General features: G+C 45.2%; 4 protein-coding genes across 16 annotated transcripts in view; 3 read left to right on the forward strand and 1 right to left on the reverse strand.

Moving 5' to 3' along the window:
• nuf (rab11 family-interacting protein nuf) overlaps positions 1-2254 on the forward strand; it is a 40347-nt gene extending 38093 nt beyond the window's left edge. For 5 of the 10 annotated variants that reach the window (XM_015187537.2, XM_033381605.1, XM_015187538.2 and 2 more), the window contains 5 exons: positions 65-199; positions 259-715; positions 782-930; positions 1253-1291; positions 1558-2187. In XM_015187537.2, the coding sequence (XP_015043023.2) occupies positions 65-199; positions 259-715; positions 782-930; positions 1253-1291; positions 1558-1686 (909 nt within the window). In that variant the 3' untranslated portion in view covers positions 1687-2187. Of the gene's footprint in view, positions 1-64; positions 200-258; positions 716-781; positions 931-1252; positions 1292-1557 lie in introns of all 10 variants that reach the window. The other 5 variants (XM_033381604.1, XM_033381606.1, XM_015187535.2 and 2 more) reach the window with 2 other exon arrangements.
• A 948-nt stretch (positions 2255-3202) lies between these two features.
• Positions 3203-4560, forward strand: LOC4813281 (formin-2). Of its 4 annotated transcripts, none has more exons than XM_033381607.1 (3): positions 3203-3357; positions 3421-4027; positions 4058-4560. In XM_033381607.1, the coding sequence occupies exons 1-3, from the start codon at positions 3330-3332 to the stop codon at positions 4470-4472; spliced, it is 1050 nt and encodes a 349-aa protein (XP_033237498.1). In that variant the 5' UTR covers positions 3203-3329; the 3' UTR covers positions 4473-4560. The 4 variants fall into 4 exon arrangements, with proteins under 4 accessions (XP_033237498.1, XP_033237499.1, XP_033237500.1 ...); XM_033381608.1 differs by having other exon boundaries at positions 3421-3759; positions 3820-4560; XM_033381609.1 differs by having other exon boundaries at positions 3421-3759; positions 3880-4560.
• An 800-nt stretch (positions 4561-5360) lies between these two features.
• LOC6900626 (uncharacterized) lies at positions 5361-5912 on the reverse strand. The gene is made up of 2 exons (XM_033381613.1): positions 5780-5912; positions 5361-5716 (listed from the first exon to the last, which is right to left on the reverse strand). Exons 1-2 carry the CDS (start codon positions 5907-5909, stop codon positions 5424-5426), a joined length of 423 nt encoding a protein of 140 aa, XP_033237504.1. The 5' UTR covers positions 5910-5912; the 3' UTR covers positions 5361-5423.
• Positions 5913-6882: 970 nt separating this feature from the next.
• On the forward strand, positions 6883-8304 carry LOC4813397 (alpha/beta-gliadin A-V). The gene is made up of 3 exons (XM_001353651.4): positions 6883-7007; positions 7063-8034; positions 8112-8304. The coding sequence occupies exons 1-3, from the start codon at positions 6986-6988 to the stop codon at positions 8177-8179; spliced, it is 1062 nt and encodes a 353-aa protein (XP_001353687.4). The 5' UTR covers positions 6883-6985; the 3' UTR covers positions 8180-8304.
• The last annotated feature ends 18120 nt before the right edge of the window (positions 8305-26424 follow it).

Here is a 26424-nt window from a genome sequence, read left to right on the forward strand (position 1 = left end):
CACGAACCAAACCGCACAAAGAACTGTCCACTCATATCGACTCTCTCGCTCTCTATCTTTCCAGCTGGAGCTGCTGCAGCGCAAGGTTGATGATCTGTCGGATACACAGAATATAGCCGAGGATCGAACGACACGAACCAAGACCGAATATGCAGTGCTCCAGGCGCGATATCATATGCTGGAAGAGCAGTTCCGAGAGGTGAGTAAACCGCATCGCATAGTTTTGAAAGCATTGTGCTAAACTAGATTGTTCGCCAGTCGGAGCTGCGCGCCGAGGAACGCCTGGCCGAGGAGCAGAAGCGCCACCGCGAGATCCTGGCCCGCGTGGAGCGCGAAGCCTCGCTGCAGAACGAGAACTGCCAGATGAAAATCAGAGCCACCGAGATCGAGGCCAACGCCCTGCGCGACGAGGCGCAGCGCCTGCGTGTGCAGTGCGATAAGCAGGCCAACGATTTGCATCGCACGGAGGAGCAGCTGGAGCTGGCACGCGATCAGATCGCCGCCCTCCAGCAGGAGTACGAAGAGCAGCAGCAGACACTGCGCAAGCAGGAGATGGAGAAGAAGTCCGCGGAGGAGCTGATGCTGGAGCTGAGCGGGGAGCTGCAGCGGGCGCGGGAGGAGAACGGGGCGAGGGCCATGCCCACCACATCGCCGGAGAGCATAAGACTGGAGGAGCTGCACCAAGAGCTCGAGGAGATGCGCCAAAAGAATCGATGTGAGTGTTCGAAATGGTATCCTCCCGATCAATACCCTAACATCATACATTCCTATCTTCCCGTAGCACTCGAAGAGCAGAACGAGGAGCTGCAGGCCACCATGCTCACCAACCAGGTCACCATGCTGAGCACCGGTGTGGAGCAGGGCCGCCATCTGCTCAACGGTACACTGGGCAGCCTGGCCCAGGAGCTGGAGGAGATGTCACAAGCGCAGGTGTGTATCCAGAACCCTGGAAACTGTGAACCCGTGAACCCCCTCACCCCCCGTGAGATGCCTCACACTTCAGCTTTTAGTCTTTGCTGCGTTGTCCACACCCAATCCACCACCCACAATCCACAATCCAATCCATACCCACACACAAACACACAATTAATGTCACCAGCCAAGCCTGAGCACACGCACAGTCACCGCGAAGAGAATACGTACCGTTTGAGTGTCCTAGTGGTCGTACCGCATTGCGTCCTCTCATATATACTTGCATCTCGTACTCGTACTGTCTATATCTGTATTTATATTGAAATTTATTGTATTACAGGAGTCTGTGGATTCAGCCACATTAGCATCCTTAAGTCAGGTAATGCTTCACGCCACAATTAAACCCAAAATCAAACACGGTTTCGGAGCCACTGTGCACGCCTTGCAGTTGTTGAACTTTTACCATTCTTTTGACCTTATCTAAAACTTAATCTGAGGGTTCATTGGTCTCTAATCATTTCTCAAAAACATTTTGACGTGGTCTCTAACTTCATTTCTTGTTGTACATTTCTAATGGAAACTCTACTTTTGTGTTCCCAAAACTTTTCTTTGACGTGAGAACTAATCGAAGATTTTGTGTTACAGCTGCAACAGGCCTTCCAGGAAAAGGATGACGAGAATGTCCGGCTCAAGCACTATATTGATACCATACTACTCAACATTGTGGAGAACTATCCCCAGCTACTGGAAGTCAAGCCCATGGAGCGCAAGTAAAGCCGAATACGAAATAGAACCAGAAGCTGAAACGTAACCAGAACAAGAACCACAACCAGAAGACACTGGCGGCCGTGTCGCAACCACCTAACAATAAACACCAACTAAAATGAACAACTAAACTAAATAAAACAAAATTGTACTTTACGTTCATATTTTAAGCTCTAATCTATTTAGATATTTATACATAACTTAAGACACTAATTTATTTTGTAACAATTTATTGTAGACTAGATTTTAAAACGAAAACAACACAGTAGCATCTTCCTTAAAGGGAATACCATTAGGAGGAACAAAAACTGTATCCTTGAAAGCAAAAATCCTTAAATTGTTAATATGCATGGAAATTTGTGTTGTTTGTTTTTTTTTTTTTTTTTTATACGCGTATCATAGGCGGAAAACAAGTCAGAACAAGTTTTGTGGAAGTTTCTTTGTTAGTTTCTATGTGTGTATTTTCAGGATATTAAGATATTAACTATAAATAATACTAGCCCCTAAGAATTGATATTCGTTTCTCCTTACAAATGGAACCGAAACCCAATAAGCTGTTGATCCAATGACAAGTTACGATAATTGCTTAAAATGTTTGTTTGAGGGCTGGCTGTGTATAGCGCGAGATGAGAAACTTTATTGAAATGTTAACGTTTGAAACGAGCTATTTTCCAATTTTCGTTGACACGGGGGTAGCTGTGAAAGCCTGCACGGGAACTGCTTTTCAGTTTAATCAATATTTTCATTACCTATGTATACTACTCTCTCTTTCATCGTTAATCTACATATAACTTGCTTATATTCCCACTATGTCCTTCTCGCTGGCTATCCCCAAAGTATGTAGTTGCAGAAATCTATCAAAAAATTTGCGTTTATGGTATGGACAATCCCAAGATATGAGACGGAGTTTTAGTTTGAGAAGAAGCAATTATCATTAGAAAGAAAGATATCATAGCCCAGAACCATATGTCAATGTATAGCACAGTAACAACTTACAGATGCCCCCAGATGACCACTTGGCCAGGGGATTCACATTCATTCTACTCGTACATACATAGATCAAATAATACGTAATACTTACTCTGCATATTGTTTATAACCCAATTAAATGGACGCAATGTGCAAACATTTAGGGATCGGTCGTGAGCCCAGAAGCTCTCATTAAATACGATCCCTAATAGACTAGAACAACTCAAGTGGTCAACCCTATAGGAACTAATAATATATCAATACAACTGAAGCAATTATGATATAATACGTAAATCAAAATTAGATTGCCTTAAATGAAATCGTTTAAAGTGTTTAGGCCTTAGATAACTCTTTGAAAAAACAGTCCATTGATTAATGATACCATACTAATACCATGGATTTTTAAAATGTAATTTACCAGATGCAAGTCGAAGAACTTTATCGGAATAAAGAGTAATATTTTATAAAGAGAAGCAAAAAATCGTGCCTTGCCCTAAAACCGAGTCGATGCAAATTAGGCAAACCCGTTCAAAGACAATAAACATAAATGTAAAATTTATTAAGGAAACCCGAACTGTGGAACAGGTTCTGAAGGAGGGCTTACGTAACAGTTGGAGGTGTTATATAAACTGTGCTCCGACTCCCCAAAAGGACAGAGAAGACCCTGCTGTTGACGATTAAAGATGTTCAAGATTGTTCCTTTGGCCGCAGGTGGGTACTGGTATATATTCATATGATCCGATCCTTACTTAACGAATCTTCTTCTCTTTTTAGTGCTGCTGTGCTTCGCTACAGCGCAGGTTGTGCCAAATGCAGAGATCGGTCGGGTTACCATCCAAGTGCCGTTGTTGTCTAATGGAAAGCCAGTCATTCTGGGCAGCCACGAAGGTGTTGAGGTGGCCCACGTAGAGGAGATCAAGCCGGGAAAGATCCAGGTACTCAATGAGGTGCCTCCAACGCTCAGCAAAGTTCGGAGTGCGAGATCCATTGTAGATCATTCCAACGTAGGAATCCCAAATCCTGGTATTCCCAACGAAGGAATCCCAAATCCTGGCATTCCCAATAGGGGAATACCAAATCCTGGCATTCCCAACGAAGGAATCCCAAATCCTGGTATCCCCAATAGGGGAATCCCAAATCCTGGTATTCCCAACGAAGGAATCCCAAATCCTGGCATCCCCAATGAAGGAATACCGAATCCTGGTATCCCCAATAGGGGAATACCAAATCCTGGCATTCCCAACGAAGGAATCCCAAATCCTGGCATCCCCAATGAAGGAATACCGAATCCTGGCATCCCCAATGTAGGAATACCGAATCCTGGCATTCCCAACGAAGGAATCCCAAATCCTGGCATCCCTAATGTAGGAATACCGAATCCTGGCATCCCCAATGTAGGAATACCGAATCGTGGCATTCCCAACCATGGCATCCCAATTCCTGATGCTTCTGCGATCCAACCTGTTGCTGTAATGCCAACCCACCGCACCACCACCAGCCCCACGATGACCACTACTACAGTACTGCCGAAGCGTGTCCCGTCCAAGAATTGCCATCACCTGCTGTTGGCTGGGATGACCACCGTCTCACCCTTGGAAATGATGGCCACTCCGCCGGCAGAGAACTGCGACGAGCTGTGCACCAAGCACGAATACATGCCCGTCTGCGCCCACAACGGTGTGTGTGTCCACGAGTTTGCCAATCAGTGTGTAATGGACACTTTCAACTGTAAGCATCGGGATTTGTCTTTCCGCAGCGTGGATGAGGATGTTTGCCGGTTGGAATTGTGCGCCAGGCGATGCAAGGAGGAGGATTTAATGCTCTAGGACTATGACAACATACCCACTTATTCCGTATTCTTTAAGTCCATATATCCGTCAAACATAAAACAAAAATAATGAATATGTAAACCAATCTCTTGAATTCACTGCATGCATGGGAGAGAAAGAGAGAGAGATGTCCCAAGTGCCAACATACTAAAGATTTGTATTTATAGCAAAAAAATCTAACAAGACATTGAGCTTTATCAATTCTTAGTTGTAACGAACAAAAGATCCTTGAAATTTGATTTTATACTAGTCCCAGATTAGTCTTAGCTTCCTTATAGCCATCAAGTGCATTTCTTCACTCCAGGTATTTCCGTGCAGAGGCCGAAGATTATATGGCAGCCATAGGATCAATTGGTCCAAGAAAAAGTCCCATCAAAGTCCCATAATTGTTAGGATAAACCTTTAAGAATACCAAAAGCCTCTCCCCCGAAACTAAATTTCCGTTTCTGTCTGGATAAATATTAATTTTCGTTTTGATCAGCCGACTGTTGCAATGCCGCCAGAAATATAAATATTAATGTCGAGAAAATAATCGAAAAAATATATAGCAAACTAGTGGGGAAGACCCCTGCTCACTCACTTCACTAGTGCGAAAATTAACTTCTTTGATTTTCTTGCACTTTAGTCGATCCCAAAGGGGAAGGAATATCTTATTTATAAGTGACTATATAATTCCTACAGAACACTCCGTTTCGTTTTTAGTTTCATGTATTTATTCCTTGAATTCTACAACCTCATAACCAAAACCGTTTCTACAATCCAAACTCTCTGAGATCCGACTCCAGGCACCTGGGCTCCCAGTCCTTCGGGCAGCGGTGATCTTCCACAATGCTGAAGTGCTTCTGGGTGATTTTAGTGACTTTATAATTCCCCACAGAATACTCCGTTTCGTTTTTAGTTTCATGTATTTATTCCTTGAATGCTACAACCTCATAACCAAAACCGTTTCTACAATCCAAACTCTCTGAGATCCGACTCCAGGCACCTGGGCTCCCAGTCCTTCGTGCAGCGGTGATCTTCCACAATGCTGAAGGGCTTCTGGGGATTGCGGCAGTTGTAGGCGGCCATGCTGCAGCGGCTCTCAAACTTTAGCAGGCACTGTCCGTTGGTGGCGCAGACGGAAGGATCCCTCTCCGTGCAGTGATAGTGGCACTTGTCGTCTTCCACCTGATCCCTATACACCCGCTGTCCATGCTGATCAATGCTGATATTCTTGGCCAGGGCACAGCCGGCAATGAAAACTGAAAAGAAAACACAGTTTCAGTGGGCGGGAGTGGGAGCGTGGCAAAGGGAGAGAAGCTTACGCAGAAAAACCAGCGACAGGATATTCATCTTTGAGCTTTGGTTTGTTGGTTGTCTTTGTTGTTGTTCACGTTCACCTTGCTGTGTGTGTGCAGCAACTGTAAAACTGTGGATTCTGCCGTCCCCTGTCATTGGTTTTATACCAAAAGCGAATTTCAGCTGACAAAAGCTTTTGGTTTCTGCTGTCTGTCCCACTGTCCCTGCCCGTCCTTCCTGCTTCCCTGCATAATCCTTTATTTTAACACCTGCCAGAGATATAAAATTGCATCATCATCAACGGCATCAACGGCTTTGCCTGGCGTTTTCGGATTTTTTCTGGCTTGTAATTAAATGTTCTCCCGTCTGGTTAAAAATAAGACCGTGAGATGCCAAATTTGCATATTTTTGTCAGCGCTTCAATTTGATGTGGTTCCATTGTTTTGAGGGAAGCTCTGGAAAATCCTGTTGTTTTGCCAAGGGGCGCTATGTTTTTTCTCCATATTTCTATTCAGCTGTGGCCTTGGAATCTATCCTTGGGTCTTCCTTGTGCATAGGAAAGTGCTGGCACCAAACACATAAACACACTGCACAAAATGTGCATGTATGAGAGCCGGTGACTGCTTGGAGTTGAAGTTGGTTAATTTTCAATGAGATTACTTTTAGATTTTATTGAATTTTTAATAAAACTTCTTAGAAGAACCGTAAAATGTCATTCATTTTCTAAAGTCATTCAACCTTTAACCAATTAACCCCTCTCGTAGAGCTATAACTATTATAATTATTTAGAGGGAAGTGCGGGATGCTCTTTGGGAGGTATACTACGTATATCATGCATATATTCCTGGATATTCTTCAAAATATCTCACAAGTTTCTTAATATAAATATTTACTGCCAAACATCATATTCTATAAGGAAGTGATTAAAGCAATATGAGCGATATACCAGCTGGGAGGTAGGGCTCTCCAGACGAGGTCTCAGCTCAGTGTTCCGTTCAAGCGAGACCAGAAAACCTGTTTACCGACAGAATTGGAATAAAATCCATAAATGATATGATCACATATTAATATCAAATCGTGGCAGACAAGCTGTTGTTAAGGGATCGGAAAAAAACCTTTATAAAGTGGGAACATTCGGGAATGCAGTTACAGAACGCCTTCGAACGCCAGTGCAAAGGATTGTAGCTCTGGAACAAGCCAATTTGAACCAAAAAGGGAATTTTGCAAACAAAATGAGAGTGTTTTTGGTGCTTGGTAAGTCAGGGCTATTCCAAACGAGAAATCCCACTACAATGCAGGACTTTTCCAGCTATCCTGTCCCTGGCACAGGCCGCAGAGGTGCCGCAGACCACAGAGGCGACCACAACGACAGGGAAACCGAAACCCCAGCAGATGGAGCTCCCCGAGCACATACAGACACTGATAACCAATCACATCCATCAAGTGCTCCAGCACGTGAAGCAGAATGCTCAGAAGCCCCCTCACACGTTGACTGGCACTGTGGAGGCGGGCAAAGGGATTGGGAGTGGGAGTGGGAGTGGGTCGCCAGTGGTTGAGCCCTTTTCAGGTCTCCTTCCACCACTTGCACACCCTGGTGATGTCCATCTCCCTGCCGTTGACCAGCCAGCGGCTTCACCTGCGCTGCAACCTGGCCTACAGTCGCTGCAAGCTAATGATCCACAGGTGAGGGTGATAAATCACCAGGCCACCGGCTCACTACTCCACCAGGGGCACCCGGTGGTGCAGAACAAGGTGGTGATGCCCCCGGTGCCACATGTGGTGCTCTCCCTGCCAGGCCAGCAGTCCGTCGATATTGCGGACAAGGTGAACAAGCTGCAGCAGCATGTCAGCCAGGTGATGCAACAGGCCCAGCTCCACATTCCTCTGGCCATTCAAGAGGCGATCAAGAGGAAGAAGGAACAGCAGAAGCAGCAGGAACAGACCACACAGCAGCCGAAGGATCAGAACAAGGAACAACAGAAGGAAGAGGGGGAACAACAGGAGAACGAAGATCCAACGACGCCCCAGCCGGACTCCTCATCAACACCGGTCTCAACAAAAACCAAAACAGGTCGCTCCCTGGACACGTGGCCCCACCACGCCAACCAGGTGCACATCCCCCAGTTGATTGCCGAACATCAAGAGGAGATCGACCGGGGCAAATGCAGCTTCAAGTGTCCACGCCAGGCCCTGTCCATCTGCGCCAGCAATGGCAAGTGCGTTGTCAACTTTCCCGGCCAATGCGAGCTGAGTCAATGGAACTGCTTCAATACCAAAAATGGTAAGCTCTCCGCAGTCCATTAACAGAGTTCCATTACCATGTCTGAGCCCCTTCTGTTTTTGCTTCTCCATCCTTAGTTTTCCATCAAGTGCACGATGCCGAGTGCCAGAATACCATCAAGTGCTATAAGCGTGATATGATGTAGAGGTTACAGGATGACAGACCATGGAAAAGTCGCAGCTCAAGGGAATGTATCATACTTTTTTTTTATACTTCAAATATCTTACAATTTAATAAAGAACTATTTTTGTAATATTAGATTCCAATACCGAACCCATAACATTGTTGGCAATCTTTGGAAATGTTCATTTCGAAATGAGATACAATTTGAAAGATTTTCTGTCTGTTCTTGCCGTTAAGTATTATGTCCCACACCAAACAGTCCCCCAGCTCCAGTCCCATTCCCATTCCCAAGCCAATCCCTGTCACTTGTGATGTTGTTTTCTTGATATTCTATCTTCACTTTCGCCACACTTTCGCAAGTGCAGACGCCTTTCTCTCCCACTCCAGGCGGTGTCCCAACTGCTTCTGGCACCCGACAACGACGACGGCACTGAGGATGGGGACTTCGGAGACGACTACAATCATCCAATTTGTCAAAATGGCTTATTAACGGATTTCGGTTAGAGCCCCGCACAAGAACGCCAAGAGATGGCGCAAATAAATGTCATTATCATTGATTTGCCAATACAAATGCCACAAAACAGATATGGCCCTGGGATGGAGATTGGGCCAGGAGCTGAAGCTGTGGCTGGAGCTGGAGCAGACAGCTGTGCCACTTCGGCTAACAAACAAAGTTGGCTAACATTTTTGTGGCAGCTTATCAGAAAATGTTGCCGTATGCAGAGCGAGAGCGAGTGCGAGTGCGAGAGACATGAAAAGACGTCGAGTTGGATCTCCAAATGGAACGGGGACCTCGTTCGGCTGTCAGCTCTGGCAGCGATAAACGCTTGAAATGTTCGCTGGAATTGCAATTGGATTTTTGGTCAATTAAAAAGCACTTTATGGTTTCTGCCGAGAGAGGAACAGAGAGAGAGAGAGAGTTCAAGGTGAGTTTCAACTTTGAAAGAAAGATTTCTATCTTCTTCTCTGGGCATCGATTCCTCCTCTTTTTTTTTTCTTTTACCATCCATGTAGCCATGTATCTACATGGGCATAGATCTTGCTTAGGTTCTCCTGCTGCCCCATCCACACATCCCATCCACAACTGTTAACTATTCTCTCTCTAGCATGCGGAATCTACGACATCTATTCGCCTTTTGGGGCCCATAAATTTTCCACTTTTCCATTCGCAATTCCCCGCCTGGGGATCCTCCTGATATCCCGCTCTGTCTCGGGTACTTCTCGGTGTTCTACAAATGTTTGACTTAGTTTCGCTCCATTTGGGTCCAATGCTGCTGCTGCTGCTGCTCCACTGTTGGGCCGCCTGCTGCGTGTCTGCCACGCATGCGCCATCGCCATCTCATACATCGTCTCTCTCCTCTCGCCTTATCCCTCCTCTAAGCGGTTCGTTCTGAGCCACAAAAAAAAAGCTCCGTTAACTCTGCTGCCGCTTGCTTATCTCTGCCAAATGCTTTGGTTTGGCTTGGCCTGGCCACATTTACTTCTGCCAGACACTGGCAAAAATAACGCGCAAGTGGCCTCAACTGTTTTACACTCGAAACTGTCTGGCAGTACCTCTGTATGAGTTTCCCCTCCGGGTTTTTCTCAGTGTGTGTAGGCTGGCTCTGGTTAATGCCAAATGCGTGAGCTGTGGGCCGTGCCGCATTTTGATGGCTCGGATGGCTTCTGCTGGCTGGTCGGAGGCTTCTTGGGTTAGCAGCAGAGTAGCAGAGCAGCAGAGTAGAGCCACCAGGCTCTGAACAGCGGAAATGCAATTAACACTTTGGGCCGTAATTGCGTGCCAAATGCATTTCGCTTGCTCTGTGGCCAGTCCACAGCATTGGTGATGGTCCAGGCTGGAGCAGAGCAGCCAGCAGAGCGTGAGTGCGAGAGCGAGTGAGAGGGTAGAACAGGAATCTGGGGGCCTGCCCTGGTCCTAGTCTTGTTTTGATTTGCCTGGCTCATTTGCAAGAAATGTGGCCATAAATCAATTTGGGAATGCTCGTCGACTACTGTCCGCTCAAGGGAGCGTTTCTCTCTGCCTCAGTTCCGTGTGGGTCTTTGTGGAGGCGGATGTTCTGGATGATGCAAGTATTTCAAAGGGTCAGTTCCACAGCGAACTTCCTGTCCATATTTCTGACCTCTGAAAAGAAGATAAAATGAAATGCCACCATTAGAATATGTTTTTTATTTGCAATGGTTTTGCGTTTTTTGATAAACCATCTTTATCGCCTCTTCGAATTGGGTTTCGATTCTCTCAGGAAGTGACTTCCTCCATCGTTTTATTTCCCCTCAATTTCATCTTCCTTGACCCATAAACTCTCGCTCCTTAACTGCTTTATCCCTGGCCAATTAGCCGTGATTTCCATACAAATGGATAGCAATTTGGTAGCCAGATCCGGAGAGAACATTTCCCGCTTATGGCCGGTCAAAACCTTCAGCATTAAACGCTGTGTTTAACTTTTCATTTAACTGAAATTAATTGAGTAATTTGATGCGAAATGTTTGCGACACGCACTGCAAAGGGAAAAGGAAGAAGAAGAAGAAGAAAAACAACAATTCTACAAACAAGATTGAGAGCGGAAAATGCTGGGCGAGGGGCAATTGTGGGTGGGTTGGGAAAGTCTAGGGAACTGTGGCAGATGCAGATTATAAAATGGCTCGCAGGCAGAGCAACGCAACGCAACGCAACTGAAACGAGGCCAGACAACAGCAAAATTTAATATAAAGCATATTAACTTTGATGGCAAATGACCGCGGAGTGTAGTGAGGGGATGGGGTAAGGGAGCTACGGTGGTGTGGGGAGAGGGGCATTAAAGTGGGGGACTCTGAGTCCAACACATGGTTTGATGATGATGATGCGCGCTTTTGAAGTCGCTGGGAGTTAGGCCCCAACGTGGGCTCTCCACCGCCTGACAACCGTTTAAAAAGGTTTTATTTACACCGAAGACAGCTCCAGAAGAAGCTCCATTGCGAGCTGGGATGCGATCCGAGTACGTGTATACATACACTTACTATAGTATGTATAGTAGTAAGAGAGGGTCTTGGTCTCGGTCTTGGTCTTGGTCTTGGTCTTGGCCTGGTCCAACATGCAGCGCAATTAAGTTGCCAACAACTTTGAAATTATGCAATTATGGGTATGAGAAATTGCCTGGAAATTACATGAGGAACTTGACGAACAGCAGCAGCTCCAACAGCTCCACCGGCAACACAGAATGGGAGCTCAAAGCAGCTCAAGTGGAGCTCAACGGAGAGCAGAGGAGCGAGAGAGAGAGAGAGAGAGATAGAGCGAAGTGAGGAGCCCCTGGTTGGAGTCAGCCTACTTGATTATTTATTAAAACGAAAGTTAAACAGCGAAAGGAAGCAATTTTCCATATAAAAGAAGCCAGAAACTGAGAAACAGAGCTTTGGTTCTTTGGGCTTCTGGGCTGCTGCTGAAGTAGCCACGATTCGCCTTGGCTTCTTGGCCGTGTGTCTATGCAAGTGGGCTCGACGCCCGTCTCCCGGCTCCCGTCTCCCCTCTTGGCCTGCTGAGCCTGTCCCGCGTAATTGCCATGTTTAAAGTGTGATTAATTTGTAATCATCAAAAAGGCAAAAAGAGGGGTACGTAGGGGAAGCTGGAACAGCATCTGAAGCAGAGAACGGAGAACAGAGAAGCTGGGGCAAATGTTTGCATTTTAAGTTTCCTGGCAAAAAAGCGGAGAGACTTGGACAGGAATTGCTCTAGGGCCCTCTAAGGGAAGCTGGATGGACGTCGCGACGTGGTCAGGGGCAGGGAAATGAGGGGGGGGGGGACATCCAGTGTGTTCCCTAAGTAATTGAGTTTGCTCGGTGATGCGTTGAAAGTGGCCGGGAATGCCAGACACACAGAGAGAACACAGAGAGAACTCGGAGAGTGCTGGGGAATGGCAGAAGTGCAGATAATGCGCTGGAGAGCAGTGTTATGCATAATAAGGTTTTGGTTTATCCCCCGACATGTTGCAGGCCAAGATCTGGTGGGGTGAAGGTGATGAAAATGGTGGATACTTGGATGCGTGGGTGGGGGAGGTATTAGCAAGGAAACCGGAGAAACAGCTTAGAGCATAATTCATTTATACAGATTTGGATTTCCCTTTATATTTAACTCATATCGGTGCGATCGAGCAATACGATAAGGTTTCCCATAACATTCGATGCAGATGCAGATGGAGATGGATATATTGGCACCACCATAGCTGTACAAGCCATTAAACAAGTGGTATTTCAGAAAGCGTATACAAATTAATTTCAAAATGAAATGGAGAAAATCTTCTTAGCGAAATACGGTAGCGGCTTAGCTATTTTCAGCCTGAAGCCTGAAGCCTCAAGACTAAGCTCCTAAGCAAAAACAAACAATTATTTCGAGAATTATTTGCGCGTCCAATTCGTTAATTTTGAAGCAGTTAGCTTTTCTCCTGCCAACTGTTACCGTTTGTCTGTCTTTATCAATCGTTTATCTTCTAACAATCATGATTGGGACTTTTGCCATTGCCAATTTCATTAGCTGACAACTTTATTAGCACCTGAGAAAAAAAAGAGGGAGAGATCGGGCACTATAAACACGATTCTCAGCAGTCGACTGTGGATAATTACAGAGTCCGGCTGTGCGCGAATGCATCCAGCATCCAGCAACCAGCAAACAGCGTCCAGCGTCCAGCAGATACGCGTACAATCCATAAAAGCCATCGAAGCCAATCACAGTCGCCGGAGCATTGCCATTAATTAAGCCAAAGTATAAATCTGGCATTCGGCCACAGCCGAAAACCAAACAAAGCAGGAAGCGTCCAAAGTCCTCGTCTCAGCCATCTCAGCCATCAGCCAAAAGGCAACAGCCTGCACTTCGACTGGGACCGCCTGCCGCGCATGAGCAGAGCAGAGCAGAGCCGAGTGGCTGAGTGGCAGAGTGGATCCCCCAGTCGCAGTCGCAGTACCGTCTAGTTCGACATTCCAAATAATTACAAGCTATAAAAATTTATGAGCGCCAAGGATTTTTTTTGCCACCACAAAAAAGCGAATGCGTGTGTGCGCCTCAGGCGGCAGAGCCAAGTGAACAGCAGAACAACAACAACAACAACAAAAAAAAAACGTGTATCTACGTATACACTCGTATAAGATACAATGCGCTCACCCATAAAACAGTCGCCGCAATTGCAGTCGTCGCTCCATGCCACTCCATGCCACTCGGGGCTACCGGTTCCTCTGCCTCAACCTCTACCAGCCAGGCCGACTCCCGACTCCCGGCTCCCGATTCCCGGTTTGGTTTGTCTTTTGTTCTGGTTCGTTCCTTTTTTTATGCTTTGATTGAAAATTAAGTTGTGCCCCGACTTTTCCAGCCGATTGGGTGGCTCGCTTCATTCTTCCACTCGTCCACTCGTCCACTCGTCCACTCAATCACTTGCTCACGATATGTGTTAAAATTCAATTACAAATGCGGCGAAAGGAAACAGAGATTTTCTGAACAACTTTTTTAGGGTTTTCATTTTTCTGCTGTGTGGTTTTTCATATTTATCAGCCGTTCTACGCCCAGAGCCAAGAGCCCTGTACACTTATATATGTAAAAATATATTTTATATTTAAATTAAACATTTTCACATTTAAATTAATATATTTTCTTCAAATTGAATACATACCCAATATTTATTTTAAATTGTTTTATATTAGATTTATATTTATGTGTTTAAAAACCGAACATTTAATTTAAATATGGCTGTGTTTATTTAACTATACCATTTTCTCTCAGTGTGTTCTGTGTTACTGTCTTTACAGCTCCTTGTGTCAATAATTCTTTAAGATTCGTTAACGGTTTCGCCTTACCTTTGACATACAATGAACCCTTCTTTTCTTGTGCGATTTTGCTAGTTCCATTCTTAATTTTTGTTGCTGAATCTTTCACCTGTCTCGTTTGGCCATTCAATTTATAAGGCCACAATCAATTGGCGTGTTTAACTGTATTTCCACTTTATTTCTCTCTGCGAAGATATTCCATTATTTCGATGCTTATCCTTGTCAATGGTCGGCTTTCTTAAAGCCATTTTTCCGTCTGATAGTTCGTCCGCCTTATGCCACATGCCACATCCGCTTGACCTTCTTTCATACTTTATTGATTCCCTCGCATGTCCTGTCCCTTCGCAGCCACCCTGGAGACCATCGGTCTGAGCCCACAGACAGGCACACACTGACAGTCGATTTGAATTGTTGTCATACGAAGTCAACGCAGTGCCTTCCCCTCGGTTCCCATCACACCCGAACGCAGCTCCGGCCCGGGTGATGGCTACATCATGCTCTTCCACTTGATTTACGTCTAACTGTAATCGAATAATATATCAGGCAAGGGGCTAACCAGAGTCCCCACCGACCAGGTAGCCCCAACTATGCCGGCCACGAAAACCAATCCAGTCTGCGGATGGCTCCCCGCTTTATCTACGCGTACCCCTATCCCTCCCCTCCGCGCAGTCCCTACTCGAGCGAACTTAACGGCACGACAACCTTAGTCAAAAGCTCAGGCATAAAATCAATTACATTGACAAATGAGCAGCTGACAAGCGGAGAGAGGCGACAGGCGAGAGGAGGGCATCCCAGCAGCCAGGCAGCCTGGAGGGAACATGTGTCAAAGCGTCCCAAAAGCGCAGTTGCCCCACAGGCCATGGATGCTACCCGGACTCAGTAGGCGCAACGTGCACAGTGATTCAATAATGCAGAAATTATATATTTCTATTGAAAAGAGCCTCGGAAACATATTCCTCGCCAGAATGAAAATTCCACGGACGCAAAACGCAGAAGTACGTGACAGCCGGAGCCGGACAAAATATTCTCATACACATATGTACATACTATATAGAGTCTATAGAGAACCACAATTTGAAATGCTTTTGCAGTTCATTGAGTATTATTTTCAGCTTAACCTCGAAGATCATGTCGAACAGGGAACAAATATTTGACTTCTGATAATGACTTTTTAATGGCTCTCTCGAACATTTTCCCAAGGATAGTTAACCAATACTCTCTGAAGCATTATTCTCTTAATGAAGTCCCAGAGTCATACCTTTCCACCATAATTTGCGTTAGGCTTGTTTACTCCGTTTAATGATCTCCCACAGCCTTGGCTTTCTCTCAGAGCCGTTTACAGCCACTTGACCCACTGTAGGGTAGCGGTAGCCTCGCAATCTCCATGCTTAACATGTAATCTGGCGTTTTGGGGCACGCGGCAACATTCACATTCGCCATCCTCAGCTCAGAAGAGACTCCACCATCCAGCAGTCCCCTGCCTCATCCTCCAGCCCCCAGACCCAGACCCAGCCCCATCCACCGATCCACCCATCCACATCGTCGTCGCATGAATTATGTGACTTATTAAAACGTCATTCGAGCTGACAAGTTGCCTTTGCCACTGTCGTTTGTCCACTTGGCCTCAGTTTACCTGTGTCTGCCCACCTCAGGTTCCCCCCCCTCCATATCTGATTCCAGAGCCAGAGCCAGAACCGAGCAGGAAACTTCTAATTGTTATATACTGTCCATCCGTCTTTCCTCCATCGGTGGCGTGTGCTATGTGTGCGATTCTGTGGTGGGCCTTTGTTTGTGCTGTGGCACTGCAGCATCTCCCTCTCTGGATAATCAATGAGCTGTCTGCTGTCTGCCGTCTGCTGTCTGCTGCTTGCCTGACTTTATCAATTTGCATTTATAATTTTCAAATTGATTGACTTTCGGGAGTTGCCTGTGCGCTCGCAATGGATAACCTTGCGTTGACAGCCACACACAGAATGGCCAAAGGTCGAAGGTTTCTTCCTTTTTGGAAGTGTTGGACAACTTTCTTTGCAGGATGGCTATATGCTTGGATAGGCCTTTGAGCCCTTTGAATTGAAAAAGCTGCATGTGCATGCAGCATTGTTTTATTGTTGATGTTTCAAAGAAAAGAGGACTTATTTTTTGCTTGGATTAAATCTATTTTGATTGAGTTCACATCTGGTTGGGTTCATCCGTTTGGTTGCATTTCTATCATTTTTGAGATCATATTACATCGTGCATTTCAAACTTAGTTCATTGGCATTTGATTGGCATTTTATGTACATAATTTCGTTTTCTTTCAGTTTATATCCTCACCTGTTAATTTTCACCAATTTAATTTCATTCCACATTCTTCCTTTGCCATAGCCATTGCCAATCCATTGTCATAATTATTCTATAACTCCTTTATCTCAAAATCTCACTCCAAATCCGTTTTGGAGTCATGTCAAGGCCGACATGCCTACACATGTTTCAATTACACTGTACATCTTTTTTGAAGCGACAAATGTCACACATCATAAAACGAAATTTCCCCGTTCTCTCTTCTTTTTTTTATATGTATGTTTTGTACTGCTATTCACATACTTCCCCTGCCACTCCCACTGCCACTCGCACTCTCAGTTTCATTTTCATTCATTCCGTGCTGACATAATGTTCTCCTCGTCGTTGGTGGCGTTGGAGGATACTCCTGAATGCATTAATTAAATTTAATTAAAATGTGTCAACTGAGCTTGTCATAACAAATTCGTCTCACATTTGAATTACCCCTCACTCCTACTCCCACACCCACTCCCACTCCCACACCCATTCCCCCCGCTTGTTGGCCAAAATGACACAACAACAAAATGGCTCATTAAAAACTTTTATGCTGATGAGATGGCTGAAACGAAGGCTGTAAAAACTTGGCCAAAGAAGTGTGGCCAACGCAAATGCTCATTCATACACGCACGTGTATGTGCGTCTAGTTAATTACAGGCATAATAATGCGGATACACTCTCCTTCCCTTCTACAGAGGTAGTTCAAGCACACCTTTGCATCCACATGAACCCGCTAACACGCTTATATCGCAGCATATCCTGCCCCATCTCCCACATTTCCATCAAGTGTCTCCTCGCCGGGTCACCTCTTCCTCACATTCACCCATCACTTGCTGCGACTTCTTCTTTAGCTTTTTCTAACTGGCTTTACTTCTTCCTTCTACGTCCTCCTTTTTGCGTTACATTAACCGTGCTAGACAGTGTTGAGCAGCTACTTGGCAAAAGTCACGGCGATTTTTTGTGGTTTTTGATGGTATATCATGAGAGGAACAGTATTTATAAAATCAGAGCAATGCTCATCCCTCTTTAATGCTTTCGATCATTACGAATCCGGCCTTCAGTCAGATTTCGGATCACCGAGCAAATTATTATCATTCTCTTTACCAGAAAATCTAGTGAAGAGTGAGCGCGAAAAAAAAACCGAAATTTTTGGATGGAGATACTTGCTTTGTCCGTGAAAGCTGAGACGCCGACTCAAACTGACCGAACGAAGCGACTGAATCGATTCAGTTGCTATAGTAAATGGCATAGGCTAGCGTATATGTAAGTTGATAAAGGATCTGTGAATTTTTGAACTAGGTCATGCAGAACTTAGGCCTTAAATTCTCTCTAATTATAGTGACTTGTCTTAGAGGTGAGTGGCATAAGTGTATCATCTGACTCTCAAGGTTTGAAAAGATTATAATCTAATCAAAGATCGTGTATAAGAAATATTCATCTATGTGGGTCTATAAGTGAATAAAAATGATCATTTTAAGTAGTTCAAATCAGTTTAAAAATATAAGAGCTGCCATGAATAGAAGATCCTTATAAGATATGGTAGTAAAATGTCCTAGATCCTAGAAGGAAATTCTGAACTGAACTGTGACTCTAACTAAATGCAAATCGGAGCTTATTAAGACGTGATTTACCGCATCCCTATCACAGCGGGATGCACATATACCTCAGAGCCCCTGTCTACCCCATTTCACCTGTACATCCACTACTCCTGTTCCAGGAGCATCCTCCTGGTTCCTGGTTGCCGGTTGCTGGTTCCAGGTTGCTGGTGCTGCTGTACAAACACACCCGTGGGTGTCGTTAATTGAAATTATTATACTTGTCTGTGGTATCATAAATGCGACTCGTTAAATTTGTATGTATGACACTCGTGCTCACACACACTCTACACTCGCATACATACATATATTCGTATGTGCGTATATATACCAGATATATGCAGGCTCATATCCTGCTCATATCCTGCTCATTTCGCGCGCAGTCCCTTCTGCCATCCTCCCGTGCATGTCTATGAAGTGTCTCATATTTGCATGGCGCTGCCGTCGTCTCGGCCTCGTGTCCTCATTCAGCGACAAAATGGAAATTTGTTGCCGCATTGCTCATAGCATTTCCCCCCCACACCCACGCTATCCACCGGCTGCCAGCCGCCTGCCCCATGTGTGTGTGGCATGGCCCTGTTGTTGCTGTTTTAATGTGTCAAGTGTTTTATTTGCGCGTGTTACCTACTTTGATTTTATTTGGCCCGCTCGCCAGGGCAACCATGAAGGACCCCATTCCCTCCCCAAAGGGACTGCAGATCCTCCCAGAGGGGGGCTGTGCCTCGGCTTGGGGGTGCGGCTGGCCCTAGGGCTGGTGCTGGTGCTGGGGCTAGGGCATTCCACTCGTGTATACCTCACTTGCTTTTATGTTTAATTCATGCGCAAATTGTCGCGGAAATCTGACGTCAAGTGTATTAAACGCCATGCGCTGCTTTTGATTTATGGACCCAGTTGCTGCCGCTGCCTCTGCCGCTGCCACTGCCATTTGAGGTGGGTCCAAGGGGGTTCCAGGACTGCTCCACGGCGCAGATGGGGTCGGGGTGTAATGTAGCCTGGCCGTCAATTCCAATAGCGAAATGAAATTGTTGCTAATTTATGAGAGACCCAAACCTACTTCCAGTCCCATTCCCAGTCCCAGTCGCAGGCCAGGTCCAGTCCCGGGGACGACTGTTCCAGGTCCGCAAACCGAAAATTCTTTGGATGCTTAATGAGCCGCGACAGTTGGGACACTTTAAAATCCTGCTTTAAACTTGAACTGAAAGGGATTATGCGGTACCGATAGCGTTAACGATAAATCGCACATCATTGAGAGATATTTATTGGAGTGAGGATTGTGGATTAAAATGTATGCATGTATGCCGTAATTGGTTGGCTAAGATTATGCCTATTAGTATTTGCCGAAAATCCAATATCAACGAGGGGGAACGTTGTGAGTTGCTGCGGACACCGCAACTCTACGGTTATACCCGATACTAAGTCAGTATGGCTCTCCTCCGGCAGACGCCGCTAATATTAAACGACACGACAAAGAGTGCGTGCGAGAGAGACAGAAAATCAGTCTGAGCGTGACGTCGGGCGCTGCGTAGCCACTGCAAATTGATTTGTTCCTTTTGGCTATAAAAATGATCTGATCTGATCCAGATTCAGCAATCTAATAGATATGGTCATTATCTATGATTCTGCGTTTTTAGTTTTCTCAAATCTGCAATATTGTGGATGCAACAGATTTTCGTCCTTTGTGGGGGCGGATGGGGGTGGGGCGAAATTCTGAGATATACGTTTTATAGTGACATCTTAAAGGAGTGTGTGCACCAAATTTGGTTACTCTAGCCTTAATAGTCTCTGAGATTTGTGGTTGCCTCAGATTTTCGTCCTTTGCGGGGGCGGAAGGGGGTGTGGCGAAATTTGAACAGGAAACGGTCAAGGTCCGATATCACAGGAGTGTGGATACCAAATTTGGTTGCTCTGGCTTTTATAGGTTCTGAGATCCTTGAACTCACATTTTACAATTGGCAAAACCGACCATGAAACCTGTGTGTTAGAGTGAGACAGAGCGAGAAAGAGTGAAATTGTTTTCGTGATTCTGGCTGTAATAATTATACGATCTGGTTCAGATTTTGCACTCTAGAAGATATAGTCATCTTCTACGATTCTGCGTTTTTAGTTTTCTCGTATCGTCGAAATTGTGGATGCCACAGATTTTCGCCCTTTGTGGGGGCGGAAGTGGGCGGGGCAAAGTTTTGAAATATTTTTGGAGCAGTGACATATCACAGAAGTCTGGATCCAAAACATCGTTGCTCTAGCTCTTATAGTCTTTGAGCATTAGGCGCTGAAGGGGACGGACAGACGGACAGACGGACAGACGGACAGACGGACAGACGGACAGACGGACGGACGGACAGACGGACAGACAGACATGGCTCAATCGACTCGGCTATTGATGCTGATCAAGAATATATATACTTTATGGGGTCGGAAACGATTCCTTCTGGACGTTACACACATCCACTTTTACCACAAATCTAATATACCCCAATACTCATTTTGAGTATCGGGTATAAAAACACATCAATGGTTGGGGAATCCACGCTCTCAAGCACTTTCAATTATCTCCCATCACTGCGGTCAATCATCTGGGCAAAGATACTTGAGTTAGCCATTTAAAATCAATTAACACAACAATTTGGGTGAACACACCCCTAACACGAGAGGCGGTAATTATGCTAGAACGCTTATCAAGTGACGGCACACACCGCACACACATTTGCATCTGCATGTGGCCCGTAGAAAAAACTTGTAGATTGCAATCTCTAGACGAAAGTGTAGCTATTGCTTAGGGCTTGGATGATAATGGAGCTATAATTATGTGTCAATTATAAATGTATTAATCAAGTGTGGAACTATGCAAAGGAACCACTAACCATCCAAAGAAGGCATGAGAGTGGGGAACGGGAATGGGAATAGGAGTACCAGTGAGACATTGGACATTGGACACTCATGAAGAGGCATTCCCCTAAATCCTGAGATTCACTTTAAGCGAGGTTTCGAGGTTTATCTGCTTGAAATCACTCAACATCTACCGAATTAATTGACGATCCTGCCACTTTGTCTTCCTTGTCTGCATATCAAGTGGCTGTCGCAGCAGATTCAGCGCTTTCGAATGCCAGGCATGGCTTCCCAGATGCTTCTGCCCAGATAACTAGTCGGAGTCAAAGTCGGAGAGGCCATGGCCATCCCAACCAGGTGGGCTCCCAATCGATGCCAAATCAGGAAGCCAACGCGCCAAGACAACAACGGAAATCACTCGAGAGACTCGCCAGAGGAGACTCGATCATTATGCAAGGCCTGCCCAGAAGAATCCCACTCCGGTCCGGTCTTCTTGCACTTGGTGTTGTTGGTGTCTTCTCTCACTGGATACGTAATCGCGGACAGAGCCGGGTCTGCTGTAGACCGTTTTAATTGCTGCAAATTAAACTATCATTAAAATATGTAGAAAATCTGAGTAAAGCTCTGCCCCAGCCCCTTCTCATGCGAGCACCGAGTACGAGTACGAGTACGAGTAGCAATATCAATTTCATATTACACATTACATCACAGCCCAGTGAGCTCGACATGGAAAAGAGAGGGAGAGAGAGAAAAACTATATAGGAAAATGGAAAAATTGCAAATTGATTAAAAGCCATTAACATGTTCTTTATCACTCAACACACATGGCCGACTGGGCTGACTGGGAGAGGCTGATGCAAGCAGGCAGGATGGGATGATGGTGACAGAAGGGTACTGGTGCTGATGCTCCCGCTCCTCTGGTGGAGTGGTGCCCCGAGTGGGATTGGGTGTAGGCTGAAGTTGCTGTCCAGCACATGGCTAAATGGCAGCTATGGGCCGAAGGAGGAGTCGTTCAGTGGGGTGCTCAAATTTTATGGGCATGCATTGATGGATGGTTTCAATGAGCAGGATGTTGACATTCAAAAAGGGGGATTCATAAGGAGAGTTCTGTATGTGTGTGTGTATATTTATATATGATCAGGGATTTGCCTGCGGGGCCAGCTGCTTCCAGCTCTCTTCTTGGAATTTATCTAACCCAATTTCATCGATAGCCAAGCGCTATTCCTCTTCCGGTAAACTTTACCAAACTATAGCAAACTTTCCTGCTCCCACCAAGGATTGGCCCCACTTCCCCACAACAGCCACTATTCCACCTCTTCTCTATTATGCGATTCATCAATTTTATTGTTTCCCCTTTCTCCGATTCGCACCGTATGCGTATTGTTGTTTTTTGTGCCATAAAACTATTGCAATTCCAATTTAGCAATTTCCATTTGGAACCGCAACTAATTTCAACTTTATTATTTGAATTCGAATCGGGCAATGGCCAGTGGCCAGTGACCAGTGGCCAGTGGCCAGTGGCCATAGACTAGTGGCCAGTGACCAGGAGAAGGAGTCAAAGGCGATAAATCACTCATACGGCAAGTGTGGCGCAGGCCAAAGGAGAAAACTGATTGGACCTGGGTTTAGCGAAGGGGAAATGTCTCCAAGTGATGTAGAAATGTTCATGGTTCGTTGCTTGTGAGAGGGTTTGGGTCCTGTCTTTCTCTTTCTCTCTCTCTCTCTCACTCTCACTCTCTCGCTGCCATTTGGCCAATTTCCCGCTTATTTACGCAGTTGACATGTGCAACACGTGCGCTGACAAATCATCGAGGGAGTGGAGTATTGTGTGGAGGGGTGATGGCATTAACCCCTTGCCGGTAAGACAATTTAACACCTGAGCGAGAGCCAAGCTGAAATAATTTATTGACACATTTTGCCTGCCACACACTTGGCCACTCTGCTTTGATTTCCACGAGCCACACTGCCACACGGCCACCTCACCTCCCCCCCACTTCCACCCCCCCAACAATTTCATGCCCAAGCGAGCAGAAGAGCCCGCTCGGCTGGGGCTGAGACTGGGGCTGCTGCAGCGACAGGGGGTCAATAACCGACAGATATTCCAATTTTCCCCTGGCTAAAGGGAAACTCTACTACGAGTACTCGTATCTCGTATCTCACATCTTTCCTGATTTTATTCTGCTTTTCGTTTTTTGCCTGCCTTAACACTTGACTGGGCTTAAATGGTGGTGCTGCTTTTGTCGCTTGTATTACACTCACTTAGGGCCAATTATGGTTAATGTCTCAATTAAGCGGCAGTTATGAAAATTATTGACTCGCGCACATCCCAACCTGAGCCTCAACCGAGGCCTGGCCTCGGTAGTTTCCACCTTTTTTCAGTTGAAGCTTTTCATTGCTTTTGTTGCACCTATTTTCTGTGGCAATTGCAGCTAATGGGGTAAGTGCAAGTCTCCCAGCTTCACCTGATTAGACGATGTTGCCTCTGGGTGCTGTCGTGCTGTTACAGTTGACGGTCACTGGCTGCTTCATGGACTTCATGGACTTCATGGACTTTGGGCCTTGGCTCTTGGGCCTTAGCTGAGGTTGAATGCACCCAAGTCGCGTTAAGAGAGATTGAACGAAAGACAGAAGCCTTGGTGGTTCTGTCGGGCTAATGCCAGGCTTGCATGCCTTCCATATAATGGAAATTTAATGTCCTTGTACAAGGTTGGCCTTCAAGTCTACCCAAATGATCCTGCCATAGACACTGACCTCTTGAAATAATATAAAATATATATTTATGGGAAAATTAAATTATACTCGAAGAGTTTAGGGAGTTTAGTTTTCGGTCTAATACGCAGAAGGGAGCGTTTCCGATCACATAAAGTATATATTGTATATTTATGATCAACATCCATGGCCGAGTCAATGGATCCCAGAGATCCTATACGAACTAGAGAAACCAAATTTTATATCTAGACTCCTGTGATGTCACACTGTTACAAGTGTATTTCAAACTTTCCAAATTGCAATTTCCAAAATTTATTTGGCGGCATAATAGAAAAGCCGCGGCCCTTGCCGCGTCTGACAACGTACCCGCTGGTTCTACGATATCCCTTTAAATATTTCCCTTTCACCTTGTCAAACAATTTAGATTATAAGCAATAAATTCGATATATAATATATGCTCATGAATCTCTTCCACTTACCCAAAACAATTTTCTACTCTTTTTGAATAGTTCAATCTATCCATATCGTTCCGTTCGCACCCCACTGCTCCCCAGACAGAAACAACTTTATTTAGCTGGCAGTCGGTTCGTGTTGGTTCATTGTACAGATGTTCTTTTCGGATACTCACGAGATCCAGCTGGTAACTTTCGTAAAGAAATCCACATAAGTTGTACAATTTACAGGTTTTTTTTTTTGCCCCATCATGAGGTGTATGTGTATCCGTATCCTCTCTCCCCATTGAGTGTTGCTACGTGGCTACCAATCTGTAACCCCTCACTCCAGCTCTCTCGGTGATCTATTCAAATTTCATAACATGTGTCAAAGTCAAAGCGAGAGGCAGTTAAATGGTAATGGTTCAAGTCCCCGTCCCCTCCTCTGCAGAGGTAATAAGATATGCTCAGCGAGCTCCTCTCCCGGACTCTCTCTGCTGCTCTCCAACTCTCTGATTAAGATTGGGATGCCTGCAGTGCAGGCCACAGCTACCGTTGGGGCCGCGCTGCTCCTATAGCGGGGCTGTGGCAGCGGCTGTGGAGTCTGGTTCGTATTCTTTTTCTTTCACTGAAAAAATTTGCCTTAAATTTAATTTTTTTTATTCGTTTTTCGGTTAGCTCATTCATGCTGCCAGGCTGTCTCAAAGCTCCGTTATAGCCAAGCTCTGTCCAGAAACCAGTTGGCCCATTCTCCGTACCAGAGTGTCCAACTCTCCCAGTTGGCAGCTTAAGGTGAGTCGGCATAGTCATAGTCCCAGTCATAGTCGGGGGGATTACTTAATTATGAAGTAACTTGGAACATCTGAGGGAAGCGAAGGGGTGGGGAGCGGAGTTGTAAGCGACACTAGAAACGAGAAGGAAGGCTCCTTCTGCTTGAACTTCCTCTTTATCCTCGTGTTGCCAGTTAAACTTTATCATTTGCAATTTTTGCAGGCTCCTTCTTTCATTTTTTGTTGGGGTGCTAGCGGGGGAGTGTGGATGCTGGGCATAGTTTTTATAATTTTTAAGGGTGAGAAAAGAAATCTCCGCTTTTAGAAAAAGGAACATATTTTGAGTATCTTGTATACGTATTTATTCGATTAGGATCTGGATAAATAAGTATCTTTTTAGGGTCCCCACCATCTATCGACTTCTGGATAAATATTAAAATTACTAGGAGGCCAACCCCCGGCTCACTCGCCTCGCTTATTTGTGCTGATATGAGTGAGCTACGTTATTATGCATATAATTAAAAAAAATGTTTTTAAGAGCATTCGAAATGCACCCTTTCGAATTACTTGCCCTTCCCTCTGCATGGTATTTTTTGTGTCTGCATTTGTTTTAAGCTTATCAGCTAGTACAAGACTGAAGCACCAAAAAATTGCTGTAAGCTTCGCAAAAAATATGACATTGACAGACACTTAAAGCTGCTTAGTGGCGCTTTCAGATAGCTGGCAAAAAAGTTGGTCCTTTGCATAATTTTTCGCCAGCCTCGCGCTGCTCGTCCCCGCTTCCGTGGCCATCTATCTATGTCTCTGGTGCGGAATTTTTAACTTTTCCTTTGTGGATTATTTGCATAGAATGCTTAAAGCCTCGCGTAAGCTGCTCCTCAGCTGCTGACAGTGGCAGGGACTTCCATTTTGCTTTAATTAGATAATTTGCCAGGGTCCACACCTGGGGGCCCCCCACCAAACCCACGCCCCACCCAGCCCGCATTTGCATTGCTAAGCACTCGCAAACATTTCATTATGCAGCTTAGCGAAATATCCAATGCAGCCCAAGGACAAAATGAATGAAAAACTGCTACCCCTGGCATAAAAATGAGAAAGCAAGAGTCAACGAAAAGGATAGGGAGAGAAGGCATAAAGCATAAAGCAGGACCCACTTGAAGGAACTGTAGTTGGGCTATGATTTGTGTACGATTCAAGACCCAAGAAGTTGACAAAATGCTGCTTTAAATATATGTCAAGAGTAACAATTCAAAGAACGTGAAAATCACAAATTAAATCCAAAAAAAGAAAGTCCCAAAGGGAAAGGTGTCTTTATAGCATTAAATTATTAAATCCAGCACGAAAATATATCTTAATAAATCTATATGCAATGTCTTCCATCAACCTATTTAGGCATTCACTTTTTGCTTACTATTTTCAATGTCCCCATCTCAAAGGTTCCCTTCAGCCCAATTCCATTAACGTTTTCATTTGTTTTTATTCCCCCATCCTCTTAAGATGCTTACATTGAGAAATTATAACGCAAAGTATTTTCAATTTAGAAAATAAGCAGAAAATGACATGCCTTGCATTTCTGCTGCGCATTTTCTACTGCTCCTTTGCCGCTTAACTGCTTTTTCCCCAGTGACCATTTGATTTTGCCTCTCTTCTATTACGCGCCATTTTTTGCGCCACTTGCTCCGCTGCAGTCTGACTGTCTTTCTAGATCTTTTGCTGTGCTTTCAGCATTCTGTGGCACTGTGGCACTGTGCTCTGTGCTCTCTGCATTGTGTTCTGTATTTTTTTATTTAAGTTGGCCTTAAAACAATTTTATGACACCATAAGTACAAAACAAATAAA

The sequence above is a fragment of the Drosophila pseudoobscura genome, chromosome X (assembly GCF_009870125.1).
Source record: "Drosophila pseudoobscura strain MV-25-SWS-2005 chromosome X, UCI_Dpse_MV25, whole genome shotgun sequence".
Lineage (NCBI taxonomy): Eukaryota > Metazoa > Arthropoda > Insecta > Diptera > Drosophilidae > Drosophila > Drosophila pseudoobscura.

What these genes read in the sequence shown, in the direction of transcription:
- LOC4813281 (XM_001353650.4), top strand. Translation starts at nt 3,330, where the DNA reads ATGTTCAAGATTGTTCCTTTGGCCGCAG. An exon ending in GATTGTTCCTTTGGCCGCAG is followed by an intron (nt 3,358 to 3,420) that starts GTGGGTACTGGT and finishes TTCTCTTTTTAG; the next exon opens with TGCTGCTGTGCTTCGCTACA.
- LOC6900626 (XM_033381613.1), bottom strand. Translation starts at nt 5,909, where the DNA reads ATGACAGGGGACGGCAGAATCCACAGTTTTACAGTTGCTGCACACACA. An exon ending in CCTGTCGCTGGTTTTTCTGC is followed by an intron (nt 5,717 to 5,779) that starts GTAAGCTTCTCT and finishes TTTTCTTTTCAG; the next exon opens with TTTTCATTGCCGGCTGTGCC.
- LOC4813397 (XM_001353651.4), top strand. Translation starts at nt 6,986, where the DNA reads ATGAGAGTGTTTTTGGTGCTTG. An exon ending in GAGAGTGTTTTTGGTGCTTG is followed by an intron (nt 7,008 to 7,062) that starts GTAAGTCAGGGC and finishes GGACTTTTCCAG; the next exon opens with CTATCCTGTCCCTGGCACAG. An exon ending in CTGCTTCAATACCAAAAATG is followed by an intron (nt 8,035 to 8,111) that starts GTAAGCTCTCCG and finishes CTCCATCCTTAG; the next exon opens with TTTTCCATCAAGTGCACGAT.